The sequence below is a fragment of the Zootermopsis nevadensis genome, unplaced genomic scaffold, assembly GCF_977971745.1.
Source record: "Zootermopsis nevadensis isolate Lab colony 2312 unplaced genomic scaffold, Znev_1.0 Znev_ptg000010l, whole genome shotgun sequence".
NCBI lineage: Eukaryota > Metazoa > Arthropoda > Insecta > Blattodea > Termopsidae > Zootermopsis > Zootermopsis nevadensis.
The window spans coordinates 4,401,131-4,415,182 of record NW_028259142.1 but is presented as its reverse complement, the minus strand read 5'-3'; the positions used below and the strand labels follow the sequence as shown (position 1 = coordinate 4,415,182).

Genomic DNA, 14,052 nt, shown 5'->3' with positions numbered 1-14,052 from the left:
AAGTCACATTGCCTGCAAGGTGAGAGGTTGCGTTCAGAGATAACAGAAGACACTCCACAGAAAGATAACACATTCTTTGATCCGGCTTTGATCCCTAGCAAGGTCAAAGCTGAAATAAAGGAAAAATATTTTGTTTCTATTATGATGCTTGTGTGACATTCTTAGAAACTGTCTCATCTTTACGTAACATACTTATATCACGTGAAATCAATATTATTTTTTGCACAACAGTAGGATTTGAGGTTTTCACGGCGATGAGTCCGAAGATGGCTGTCTTCTGAGTTGCAGCACCGTGTATCCTGGTAGAAGTTTATCGACGTTTCAGTTTAATGTATATTAAAATGAAGCCACGACGTTTTAAGGGCTGGCTCTACCCCTGTCTTCAGGTGCTTTCAATTAGCTCTTCTACACGATCCAAAATTTGAGTTTATTATTATTATTATTATTATTTTAACGTCGCCTTTAAACTGCATGAGCTTCCATGTTTAATGTACGTTTTTATAAGCTCTTGTAAGACAATAAAGCTTTCGGAACAGAAGTAATTTATAGAGTTTCTTCCATAATAGGGTCTAAAATCTTTACGTGTCACCGTGCTCATGAGAAGTAGAGATTGTATCTTGTTGCTATTATTGGCACATGCGAAAATTTATAGCTGTATTAGTCATTCTTATCTGAAGCTAAGCGTGGAAAGATAGTGAGTAACCGACGTCAATGAATAACAGCGTAATTAATTACCAATAAACAACTGGCCGACTAACGTAAAGTAAGGCTGCATCCAACGCAAAGCTATCTACCTACTTCCAGCCGTTCCTGCACTCAAATTCTTGTTTTACCACAGTCTCCGTGGAAAACGGAAGTTTGTAAGTTTAATTTCGCGCTCCTTACGTCTGCGCTAAGTACGTTCATCTAGATATTTTACTCTGGTACTGATTCTGTAGGCCTTTGATGAAATTTGGTTTCTCGACATGTGGTTAGTATTTATTTTTTATTTATTTAGTGTTCTGTCTGAAGACAGGTCCATATGAACAGGATCCTTCCATCCTTTTCTCGGACTGGGACCTGTTCATATACGTTCTTGGCAGATGATCCAGAAGTGGTTTGCCATTGCCTTCTTCTGTGTGTGAATGGAGTAATTGTTGGGATGCCACGGAGAAACCGGGGAAGCCCCCGGAGGAAAACTCCGTGATGCCTAGACCACGACCTTGCCTAACACAAGTTATAAATTCGGGCACCGCCGGGAATCGAACCCGAGACCCCAGGATTACAAGGCCAGCGTTCTAACCGCTAGACCACCGTTAGTATACTGATTGCTAAAGGGAAACCCCCCCCCCCTCTCTCTCTCTCTCTCTCTCAGAACAGATAATTTTTATTTTAGCAACGACCAATGACGAGAACGTAACGACCTCCGACCCTTTCCATGCTAGTTCTTGTTGAAAAAAGTCTTATGTTATCACGTTTCCGTAGAATATCTGAATATGGCAGTCTTCCGGGGTGATGCGCCGTATAACCTGGTAGATAATGACTGACGTTTCAGAGGTGCTTATTGTTTCCATCATCGCCCTATTGATCACACTCGTCACCATAGTAACCTGAAATATTTAGCTATAACAGTTCTGGAATGAAGGGAGACTTTTTCGCTTTTTTAAATTACCGCATCAGTACAGAATGGATATCAGTGCTCTAGAACGAGTTATCTCGTGCATAACATGAAAGTAGTTAAATTTATTGCACTTTCCTTACGGATTTTGATCGCGAATATAGTATTTCTTACGAGTGACAGGGAGGGACCTAAACTGTGGAGAAAGATGACTATAATTATGAAAACTCCCGGAAAACTAAAAATTGGTTTGGTTTCATCCAGACATGTAAGCATACATTTATTTAAACGTGATTCTTAGATCGTATATGCTCCATATCTTTCTGGAATTTTCCTTATATTGAGGTAATAGTTTATCCGTAGATAATATTAAATTAGATCCAATTGAGTCTCCTACGGCGACTGCTGTAGCCTTCGGGTTAGACAACAACAATTATTCATTAACTAGCTGTTCTAAATGTTGTCATTATATAAGACTTTTGTGGGAAATTCTACAAGACACGTCATAGTTCGGTGAGTCGCCGTCTATGAAAATACAACAGAAAATATTAAGACGTATACCTATTTATGTACTTATCAGCTGTCGAAGAAGTTCCGATAAAAACTTTTATTCCTTGGACTACTGACGTAAATACTTCAAACGTCGTTACATAAAGTAAACAACTGACTGATTATAATGGAATATTCTGCTTATTCAGTTAAACATTCACATAAATCGAAATATTCAAATGATTGATTCGTATAAGCGTATTTTAAGGGCGAAAATTCTGTTTTATATATATATATATATATATATATATATATATATATATATATATATCTCCCCTTAGGGACCCACATCAGTGGGTACCGGGACTGGCATCCCCGAGGTACCCGAGCTACTCAGTGCCTGGGGGTATAGCTGGGCCACCCTACCTCCGGGGGCTGTAAATATGGAGGTCTGGTCCTCCAGGTTGGTGGTTGGGCGTGGGGCTGACAACCCCACCCTGTAAAATGCAACTTGTTACGAAATCAGATGAAGCAACTGCCGGGTGGACTCATTCATGGCGGACTGGCAAACAGATTGTCTGTGAATGAGGAAGAATGGAAGAAGCTTTTGAAGAAAGCCAGGGCCCACACAGGGCTGTAGAGCTAATATATATATATATATAAATAAATAAATATACATATATGCACATTCTTCTCGGTAGCAACAAGTCCGAGAAACTGGGAAAGAGCGAACAACAATATCGTGATTCTATATAACCTGCTTTGTGGTTGAGAAAGAAAGTACTCTCATACGAATAGGAAGGCTTACTCCAAAGCTCTTGGGGTTGAAGTGCAGACATCTTTTAGTGAAGTCTTTCAGCAAGAAGGCTCTCTGAAGATTACTTTCGTGGTTTTTCTCAGTTATTCTGGACAACTGGGATAGTGTCATAATCAGACCACGACGACTTCCTGCCATTTTTTTTTCAAATTAATTATTTATTCCTATCATTTGACACTGTATAGCCTGCGCTACTTACAGTGTCGTTAATTACATCATTTGGAAGTAAATATAATGAAAGGCTAGAAAGAAGATTGCCGGCCATATTCTAACTTCATGTTTCCCGCATAATATGTGTAGGAAGTGGGACTGGTTTCAGATGCATCATTGTTACATTATTTAGGTCATGCTATTTGCTATATTTTTGTTTGTAATGCAGTGATATTTGTCCTTAAAAGAATATCACAAGACACTCTATGATAAGGCAAAAAACCGGCGAAGGCAAATTTTCGCGGATGAATACATATATCACGTAGATGTTTCGACTATCGAACTCTTGATTGGTTGTAGTGGCGAGATCGTGTCAGTGCGACGACTGCGAGGCGTAATGGCAGCATCCGGCTGCAGTTCTGGTGTAGTTGGAAAGAACAATTCGAAATAATGTTTAACGATTTTTATACTGTAGTCATGATCGTCACATAAAAATCATAAGTGACTGAAAATGTCTTCCTACCGCAGTAGTGTGTTGTTATCGTTAACGCTACTTATTTGCCTGCACCGAGCAGCTGTCCATGGTGAGTTGATAACATGAGAGTGAACTGCATTTGGTAGTTACATTGGTGATGATTGAGAAAATTAATTATTGTACATCTTAGACCGTATGGATTCAGCGGACTTATGTATTCTTTAAAAAATGAGTGCAGAACAGTTTTTGCATTAGCCATTTTTGTTTACTCGGTTTTGTAGTTTTAAATTTTAGTATAGTTAGGCCTAAGTGGTAGAGTTAAATATTGATTCACAGTTTGCTAAACTATTCTTCATTTTCTACACTTTGGTACTTCAAAGCACATGGCCACAAAACAACAAACTGAGAATCTCTGAAAAGTATCTGTCAGGTAGTCCTTTACCTTCATAGTATGTTTCTGTCAGCAACATTCTTTCCTAGTATGTATAATTTTCTATTATCATTTTTGTATTGTACAGTTTTTAGTGGCAGATCTGTATCATATACAACAATGAACAGGTATTTTAAGTATCTTAATCAAGAAGGTGCTATTTTTAGGTGTTGGCTTGATGAAAATGACTGTGCTAAACTATTTAAATTTTAGTCTTTGGTATATGTGTCAGTGCCTGTAGGGATGTGATGATGTTCATGTTACAGTTACAAAGTTCGTAATTTAAGAATAAGGATGTTAGAAGTCTCTCCTGATTCACTGCTAGATGGCTCTGGCAGTCAAATCAGGATTGAGTAGAAATTGTGCAGTCAGTGGGCTTGTCACTCACTACACATAAATGCATGCTTCAAAGACTAAGACACCTCTGAAAGGAGGCGGCAATGACCCATTACTGGGTTAAGCTACTAATAGATGTTAACTGTTTAATTACATAGATTATGGCCGTGGTATTATGGTAAAGAGCTTTGACTCACTAAACATAGTTTTCTAATTCATTATTATATTTCGTCACTGAATGGAAAGGATTATGTTCTGGTAACATTTGTGTTTTCACTTGATCTTTTTAATAATTAGAATTTTGCATTGGGCATATCTAGTTTTTGTCTTTTACTTAACCTAATTTTTTTGTTGAATGAAATGGAGAGATGATCCTGATTCCAGAAGACAATCATTTTCATATTCATCACCATGAGAACCTGAAGTATCATCATGTTGGCTGTAGCCCAGTTCATTGTTCATGATTTAATCTCCTTAAAACGTTAGGCAAAGAGTGCAATTTTAAAGCTCCAAAAATGCACTTTTCTCTAGTCTTGTACTATAGAGGTTGTTTGTCGACATATTACATTATAATTATTAGTTATCAGGTTGAGTTTACATTTTATCCTACAACTCGGTGTTTTGATTAGATAAGGAATGTCACAGAGCCCTTTTTTAATAATCTTTTTATATGATTATGAACACATCTGTTACATACACTACAGTCCTTTTGTTTACTTATTTTTATCTTGGATTTTTCAGAAATAGAGGTCTCCTGGTCGTAATTTTTTCAGTTGTTTCAGATAATATATCTCTACTGGCTGCAGATTGTATTGTTTTAAAACAGAATTTTCTTAAAACAAATTAAAAGACCACAGTTTGCCTTTCAGTTTCACTCCCTTTGAAATCGCTAGTCTTTGAAATAAAATTTGGTACTCACTTTTCATCTAATTAATGGAACGTGAAGCAGTAATAAAATGATATGTATCACTGGAAGTAATAAGTCATACTACACTGAAGCATATAGAGCACTAGTTACTAATAACAAGTTGTCTGACATAATCACACATAATTTGGAATAAAATTTTTATATTTTATTATTTTGTAAGTAGAGATGGAGTTGTGTATGACATTATTGTATGTTTGTTTGTTTGTTTGTGTGTGTGGTGGGTTGTGCATATGCATACCCACTGTTAATGATTGTCTTCCCATCATACAGTGTCATTTAACCTATGCAGCTGATTGTATGTCATTAAAGAACTAGAAAATCAGTTGATTAAAAGAAGATCGTATCTCTGATTACTTTACCAAACACTATGTTTGTACATGCTTCTTATATTTTTAAACTATGTAATTTAATGGTGTTAACATATTTTTCTATAACAGATGGTTATTCTCTGTCTTTCTTGTTTTAGGATTACTATGCCATTGCGATATTTGTGCTGACAGAAACGACACTTGCATTACAGACGGGTTTTGCTTCACATCTACCTCTTTGCAAAAAGACACTGGAGTTGTTACTCATGCATACAGGTGCGTGATTGTTATTTTCTGTAATATTTAATTTTTCTGTATGAATAATACAACAATATTATGTAATATTAATATTAAATTAATTCCTCTGTTTTAATTATAGAAATTATTGCATATTTAGGTGTAATATATAGTGTTCATATTCATGTGTAGTAAATTTACAATTTCAGGTTACGATGAAATACATTGTTGTAGGTCTCCATAAAGTATGTCCAGGAAAAAGAGATAATAGTTTTGAGTTATGTTAATAAGTTACACATGTTTTCAGTTGGGTGGACATTAAACATACAGCATTCAAATTTGACATGTCAGAGCACTTTGTCTTGCTCACCATTTGTAGAAGAGTGTGAGTGTGTAGTGTAAATTGCATACTTTACTTGTGGTTTGAATGATCATGAAAACTCTCAGACAGATATACTTATGCAATCACTTATGATCAAGGCTTATAAAAGTTTTTCACTTATTTTGTGTGGTATACTGAACAGATGATTTGAGAGACCATTCTCTTCCAGGCAAGAGAATACTAGACAGCAGGATAATGAATCCTGTACGTTATGTTACGTTCATTTGCCAGGTTCTGGGGTTTAGCCAGTCTTGGGAGGTTTGCCATATAGAAGGGTTTGTTGTAGTCCAAACCTGTTTGTATGACCAGTCACTTCCTTTCCCATTTTTATGAATTCTTTGTGCTATTTTTCATGTTCTCCTATTTGAAACTACAAAGCTGTGTAGAACGTATCCTTTGTTACAGCATTTTCTACTGTCTTTTTTCTTTCCAGAACTAGGCCTTTGATCCCAGTTTCTCAGAATCATTTTTCAAGGTTATGTCCATGCTTACATTGCCAGTAACTTAAGATAGTTGAAATTATTACTTAGCTTATTATAAATAAGTTGCTTCTTGGAAGTATATTGAATACATACCATATAAATAACAAAGATGGTGGAATGGTCAGTAACTACTAAATGCAATTCGTCAATAAGGTTGCAAGTTATTTGTAAAAAATGCTTCAAATTGAACTTGTGGTGTTACAGACCAAAAAAACAAAACAAAAGAAACATTGCCATCTTCACTACTGTGATAACCTCAAATCTTACTGTCAGCACATCCTTTGTTCAATGTTTTGCCTACGTTGTAGTCAGGAATTTTGTAAAACCAGGACACTGACAGTTATGAAAGAAATTTACTGATTAGAGAACTAAACAGATTTTGCAACATTGTTAAAATTTGAAATATGTAATTAATGGTTATTATGGAATCTTAACCAAAGTGTATGTTTTGTGAGAAGTCTCTTATATAATTACTAATGTATCAGGCCAGTCAGATTTGAATTTAAGAGAAGTCGGGTACTTCATTGATTTTATATACAGTTTATTACATTTCTTTGTCAAAGGAAAAAGGTTTATTTAATGTTTGTGTAGTTGCAGAGAGTCTTGTAAGAGATTTAATAGAAGACTTTTTAAAGAAATTTAAATGGTGCTTTCTCTTTACTAAGGGAACAAGGTATACCATTTTCATGGACATGCTCATGTAAAACCAGTATGAATTTTTCCTTTACCGTGCTCTTCCCTTGCCTCTGACAGAGGCAAAACTTGTGAATGTGACATATGTAACATAATCTGACATTTTGCCAATATGGATGGAGACCTGGAATAAACCATAAATGGAGGGACTAATCATGACAACAATTTATAATAATTACAGAATATTATATAATGATCATAAGTAGCACTTACAATGTACAGATATTAATCGAGTTAAAAAAATTTCTACACTCCATGCCAAATATAGTTATCTGGTAACTAGTTAACTCACAAGATTTTTTAAAAAAGATTTTCCATTTTCAGTTGAAATACCTGATCAGTTGTGTCCATTGGAAAGAGCTGATCTTAATCTGTCTAGTGGACCCATCTGAATAGGTTGTTGACCTGATGAAAGCAGTACTATCTTCTGAAATGTTGTGTGGTTTTGAAACATGATGGAAGATGTCCGGAAATATGAATCAGTTTAATGACACATTTGTCAGAAATTTTCAGACTAATTGTTCATCTGTTCTTGTTTGTTTCTTGTCATTAAATTTCATACTTGTTACTCATTCTCCAGAATGGTAATTACAGTCTATTTATTCAGTATTCCCATGTGCTAAATGGAAACCTCTGGTAAGGCATATGAAATTTGGAAAATTACAGCACTTCAGATACATTTTATAAATATGAATCCATTCATTGAAGAAATGGCAGCGGACTCATGTTTACCATGTGGCTCTTGTTTTAGTTTCTGCGCTGACTCATTTGACTTCGATTTTAGGTATGCAATTTATTACATGAAAGTATACAGACATTCTATGTATCCTGTAATATTGAAAGCGATGTTGCAACATGAAAAATACAGAAAAACAAACAAAAACATTTAAGTTATTATTGAATACTTAATTGTAGGAAAGTGTGTATTGTTCCTGACAGTGCACACTCAAGAACATTTTATTGTATTTGGCAATCAATATGTTGAAATGTGCAAATCATTTTTTGCATATCCCTTTGAAAAGTCATTACTCTTGTCATTGAAGTGCAAAGGATAGCTACAGTTGTTCTGAGCATTTGTAGTCATTCATTCTGATGCTAGATTTTAAGGAAGTGTTAAATTTTTGGAAGCTATTTCAAGGTATTCTTTGACAGCATCACCACCAAGGCAAGTGCTCTGGGTCTTGAAATTGTCAGTAGTAGTAAGATAGGGGAAATGTATGTACACATATTTATATTCCTGTATTTTCAAGTTTCATGTGTTGAAAATGATAAGATTGAGATCTATACAGAAGATTTTTTTATTTGAACATGATATTGCTGTGTGCCAGCCTTCTGATTCCTGTCATATCATGCTTCTAGAAAGTATGTTTTTTTCTTGCCATTAGAATATTGATTTTTGTTTTATAAATTTTTTTAGGAAATTGAAGAATAGAAAAGTTTGTGAAAACAAATATCACTGCTTCCATTAACAATTTGGTATCACTGTTTAAGTGCATTCTCCTGTTCTGTTGCTTTATTTACGGAGTAAATATAACTGTAAGTTAACCCTTTCGTTCACAAATGTTTTTCATATGCTTCATGATAATGAAAATTGTTTTTATGCCCAGCTGCCTTCATGTACAGTTTGAAACCGCACTGTGAGTAGGTATTGCTATCTCTTGCTTGTTGGAAATGATTTGTGTGGAATAGTTTTGGGGAATTGTACATTCATCCCTGTATTTTGACCTATGATGTCTCTTTTAGGCTGTATGCTGATAACCCAGAACTGTTTCAGTGTTGCAGTTACACATTTTAGTAGACAAAAAAGCTAGTTTTGATCTTTATACTTATATTTCTGAAATTGGCCATAGTTATGAATTATTGACCTTTACATGAGTATGATCTGATACTAAGCCTCTTTCTCAAACGATCAGCTAGTATCTTATGTTACATTTCCATGCAAAGAGATCTCTGTTGCTTAAATTCTTTTATAGAACATCAGGTAATCTTTCACCAAGAGTATTGGTGACACAGAACTGATTTATTTATACAATGCTTCTTTAGCATTAATGCGAGCAGTACATGTGTTTTCTGTGTGTTGGGTTTTGTGAAGGTGTCTAAACAAGGAGAACTTTTTCCCCGGGGAGTTTGCTATTGCGTGCTCAGTGTACAACCGTCGGACGCCTGAGATGCAAGTTGTATGCTGCAACAATTCAGATTGGTGCAACTTGTTCTTGGTCCCATCTCCGGCCACCCCCACCACTATCACCATTCACACATCCCTGATGCCAGGTAAGGTGGGCTCTATCCCTTTATAATGCCCACCCATCAGTTCCCTCATCGTGTGATAATGATTGGCTTGCTGCAACCAATTAATGTATTAATCTCATGCTCTTTTACAGTGTGTCTTATGGCTAGGTGTGATAAAGTTACATGTGGACATGATGCTGTGGAAGCGAAACTTACTCTTTACTAACTGAGTGCCGTTTTCTTGTGATTCTGTGTGAATTTCTATCCTTAACATGTGAATTTAGTAAAGAGCTAAGAGCAGGTGTGATTTTGTTTTCTCACATTTCTATTTAGAGTTGGAGACAAGATGGAAATGGTAGCTTGAAAATGTGTAAGTTCATGGAGCGGTTGCTCTCATGTCTGTTGTAGAGCGTTGCTGGACAGAACACAAATGATACGCAATACAACAGCCTTGATGGGCAGTAGGCTCTTTAGAAACATGGCTTCTTTAGCACTGTAGATTAACTAAAACCTGTGATTCCTTGTACAGTACATCATGTACCTGTTAATGTGAGACCAAAATAATTAAACATCATTTTTATCCAGATAAGTGTGTTTTATCCAGACTTAAAACTAAATAAAATGAATGGCTGGACTGGCTACTCCCCTAAGACCCTGGCTGACTGATGTGATTTTGTTCATTGCATGTTGTTAATTTTGTTCAATTTTTTGGAACTCACCCTTTTTTTTTCTAATCCATGTTTGTGTCTTCTGTGTGTTGTGTTGAAAAACAGGTGCCTGGAGAAAGCGTTAGTCTATCCACCTGAGAACCCCATCTTGTGTCATTACGCCAATACTCTTAATGACACTTTTGTAATAGGATGTTGCAAGGATCGCGACATGTGTAATAAAGATTTGAAACCATCTCTACATGTTAAAAATAAAACAGGTAGGTTTCTGGGGCTGGCCTAGAGCTTCATTGGCCACAGCATCCAAGCTAGTCGGTGGAAGTGCATGCACCTTGCACAGACTCATCACTCCTTGTAAATATTGCTTATCATAGGTTAGGTCTTCCTCTTCTCCCAACCTACTTGTAATTTCAAAAACACTTTCCTTACTACCTTCTTCTGAATTGTATTTATTTTCTTTGTTTTCCAGGTACACTGGAGCATGCATCTGTCCATTGCACCTTAGAATCACTTTTTCTGTTCAGTTTTATTCTCAGATAATGTCTTCTGTTTTCAGATATGTGTGGAGCATGTAGTTAGGCGCACATTTTAATGCCTGATTTTCCTTGTTTTCTTCTCTTTTCAGTTATGCTACTTTATTCTTGAATCTTACAAAAAAAGGAGCAAATTGATCATATGTGTGTTTATTTTCCAGCAGAACTACTGCAACTACCTACATCTGCATGCTGCAATCTCTTGTTGCCATGAAAACATACAGTTGTGCTTTGTACAGTTCTTTGCGAATGGTAGAATAGTCGGATGGTCTTGAGGAAGGAGTATTCTTGTAACCCCGTCTGTATTACGTTTTCAGCTAGAGGCAGTGTTTCTTCCATTGAAACTTCAGGTGCTCTGAATATAAAGTTGCTTGTGATTTGGGTATACATTCAGCGGAGTCTTGACTTTATGCCAAAACTATTCTCTGTGGATCTGTCTTCTTCTTTTCTGAAAAAAATCTAGTAAAATAATTTATACTGCAATATTGTGAACAGTTGTTTGAAATAAACCAAGTTTGTTATGAGAGTTTGTGTAAAGCAGTCCTTTTGAAAGAATGATCAGAAACTTAATACAAATTATAAATTAGATTTTAGGCTGTGTTGTATTTGTACTGTAAGAAGTGCTGTGTAGATTTTTTTCATGAGTCAAATGTGCCTCAAAAAATTACTTTCACATACATATTTGTGGCATGTTGTCTATCCGATTTATACCAGGCTTGTTGCAAGTATGAAATTCTTTACAATTTTTCACTATAAATTTCAGAATTGTAGTTTAACTTAAAATTGTCAGATGCTTGTTTATACATTTACAGGGTATTCATAAAATTTGTTTTTAATTTAGTGCTTTAAAAAGTACTGCAAGTAGGTTATTAAGATATTTTCTGAAAACATGAACTAGTGAAAGTTAGCATACTGCATTCATTGCAGACAATATTTGGGTGATGTGCTCATTCAACAAGCTTATTTCACAGAACAAATTTATTAAGTGGGAATTAATGTTGTTTGCCATGCTGCACAAACTTGTTGGGGGTTTGCATGTTGCCTGTGAACCAGATTTTACATGGTCTTTTACTTTTATATTTTTATCAGCCTCTTCACTTAATGAAGGTTTTTAGTACTATAAGAAAAGTGTTTTGCTTCTGTGATTGTTATCATAATTTTGATATGACATCTATCTCGTAGTAGACTTTCAGCTTGTTCTATTATTAACATATGTACATATTTGTGACTTAGATTGGTAGATTGTCCCATGATATAATACCAGTTTCTTTTGTAGAACTCTTTTGTAGAACTGTTTTCTTTTTATTTCTTTGCCATTAGCATTGCTGAGAGTTGACTCACCAAAGAAACTAGTTATCTTCAAAGTGGATTCAACTTGTATTTGGGAGAACCAAGGCGATTTCTTTGAAGTCAGCTCTCCTGAGATTGTGGTATTCTTCTTCTGAGTGAAGTACACCAAAACTGCTTCCTTCCCATTCCTCACCAGTAGTCACTCCATAAGCACCATTGTCATCATCACATCTGTCAACATCTTCACAAACAGAATATTGTAAAAGCAAGGGTCTGCTCACATGGAACTGTTTTTGTCTAGGTGTTTTCATAAGAGTGTTCTCTTTCCACCCGGCTTCCCCCTTTGGTGTCTGAACAACACCAACATAGGTGTAGAAAAAGGGTATGTGGTTGGATGCTGTCATGATCGTGACTTTTGTAACCGTGAATTGCATCCAGCATTTGCACCACCAACACAACCACCACAATCTTCAGGTGAGACAGAGGAGGCTGGTTGCTGCTGCTGCTGCTGTGGTTGGGAGCTTGTGTGACTCGTCCTTGCAGCTTGTGAGCCTTGTGTCTGATGCTGGACCATTGTTACATTCACGTGCTTGATGAGCAGTGCTTAACTTGGAGAAAATGTACTTGAACAACTACTGTATTATGTAAATTTGACCTTTAAATCAGTTTTAAGTGGAAGTCGGTATACAAGTACATAGGGCCTTGTTGCAGGCTCTTGTGAACATGTTAGTGGACATTCAGTTCCATAAAAGGTGAGGAATTTGCAGAGTAGCTGAGCATACTGTTAGGTTTCCAAGAAGTACTCTTTTCCATGTAGTTAGCTAGTTACAAGTGTATGACCTGACAAAACAAACTTTAAAGGGGCTCAGTGTTCAGTTTTCACTGATTTGAATAGTACATTAGGAACAGCATGATCAGTGCGCTCTCTCCTCCTTTTTTAAGTAAGAAATTTTTAAAAGTTCACTTCATATGTGGGGTGGGGGAGTGTGAAAAACTTTAAAAGTTTCTTGACAAAAAATGAACTTCTGAGATGTTGAAGAAGGCAATGTTGAATATTGCAGTAAACCGTGAGTCAATGTAGAATAGAAACTTGAGATAAAATTTTTGAGATTTCAGGTTCCCACAGTGACAAGTATAAAGATGACTTTTGCCTGAGTTGTTGCACCATGTAGTCTGGGCATTTATCATTCTGATGTTGGAGACAGCAAACACCCATGAAATGTCAGTATAAGTCTACCAGACTACACAGCCAACCACATAATACGAATGTTTAAATCACATATTCTTGTACAGTAAAGGCTGAGATTAGAAACTTGAGGTATGAATATAGGAGATTATTATGGTTCTCCAGAAGCACGTTACATTTACTTGACCGTAGTTAATTTTTAATCACAAGCAGTATCCATGAGAATATTCTTAACTTACTTTTTTTTAAATTAATGTAACCACCTCTTACACCAGCGCTGCCCAACTTGGTTGCATTGTGATATTGGCTTGATAGGAAGTGTTGGGACTCGAGGGAAAGGTGATGTTGGGATTGATCTCAGAGTTTAACATTTGGATAGGTTGCTCATCAGAAGTGCTAAAGCGTTATCTCGAAATATTTATAGAGCAGAGCTTCAGAGAATTGTTTGATGATTAAAACAGTGTATGATGATGGACAGAGAAGCATAGTTTGTGATAGATATGAAGTTTATCACAGTAGATGTGTGAAGTGTTGACACAAACTGTTCACTTAAGTTGTTCACATGAACAAAGTTGAATGTAAGTTTATATGTATGTGAGTTAGTTATCAATACTGCACTCTGTTAATTAATTTAGAAAATTCAAAACTACTTATTTGATGAAAACTTGAAGGCAGAATATCAGTTTAGTTCACGTTGTTATTATATTCAGAGATTTCCAAATATCACTTCATGAATAAATAAATGTGCAGAAAATAAAAACTTTGTATATATGCACAGAATAATCACAATATCTAATTTCAGGTGAGAGACAGAATTCCGCT

The 14,052-nt window shown here is 35.8% G+C and overlaps 1 protein-coding gene across 4 annotated transcripts in view; it reads left to right on the top strand.

Annotated features, from left to right (window-relative positions):
• Nucleotides 1-3,400: 3,400 nt before the first annotated feature.
• Nucleotides 3,401-14,052, top strand: part of babo (TGF-beta receptor type-1 babo) — a 30,878-nt gene continuing 20,226 nt past the window's right edge. The window contains exons 1-3 of one of the 4 annotated variants that reach the window (XM_022083313.2): nucleotides 3,401-3,637; nucleotides 5,689-5,806; nucleotides 12,346-12,518. In XM_022083313.2, the coding sequence (XP_021939005.2) occupies nucleotides 3,565-3,637; nucleotides 5,689-5,806; nucleotides 12,346-12,518 (364 nt within the window). In that variant the 5' untranslated portion in view covers nucleotides 3,401-3,564. Of the gene's footprint in view, nucleotides 3,638-5,688; nucleotides 5,807-9,416; nucleotides 9,596-10,326; nucleotides 10,482-12,345; nucleotides 12,519-14,052 lie in introns of all 4 variants that reach the window. The other 3 variants (XM_087346266.1, XM_087346267.1, XM_087346268.1) reach the window with 3 other exon arrangements.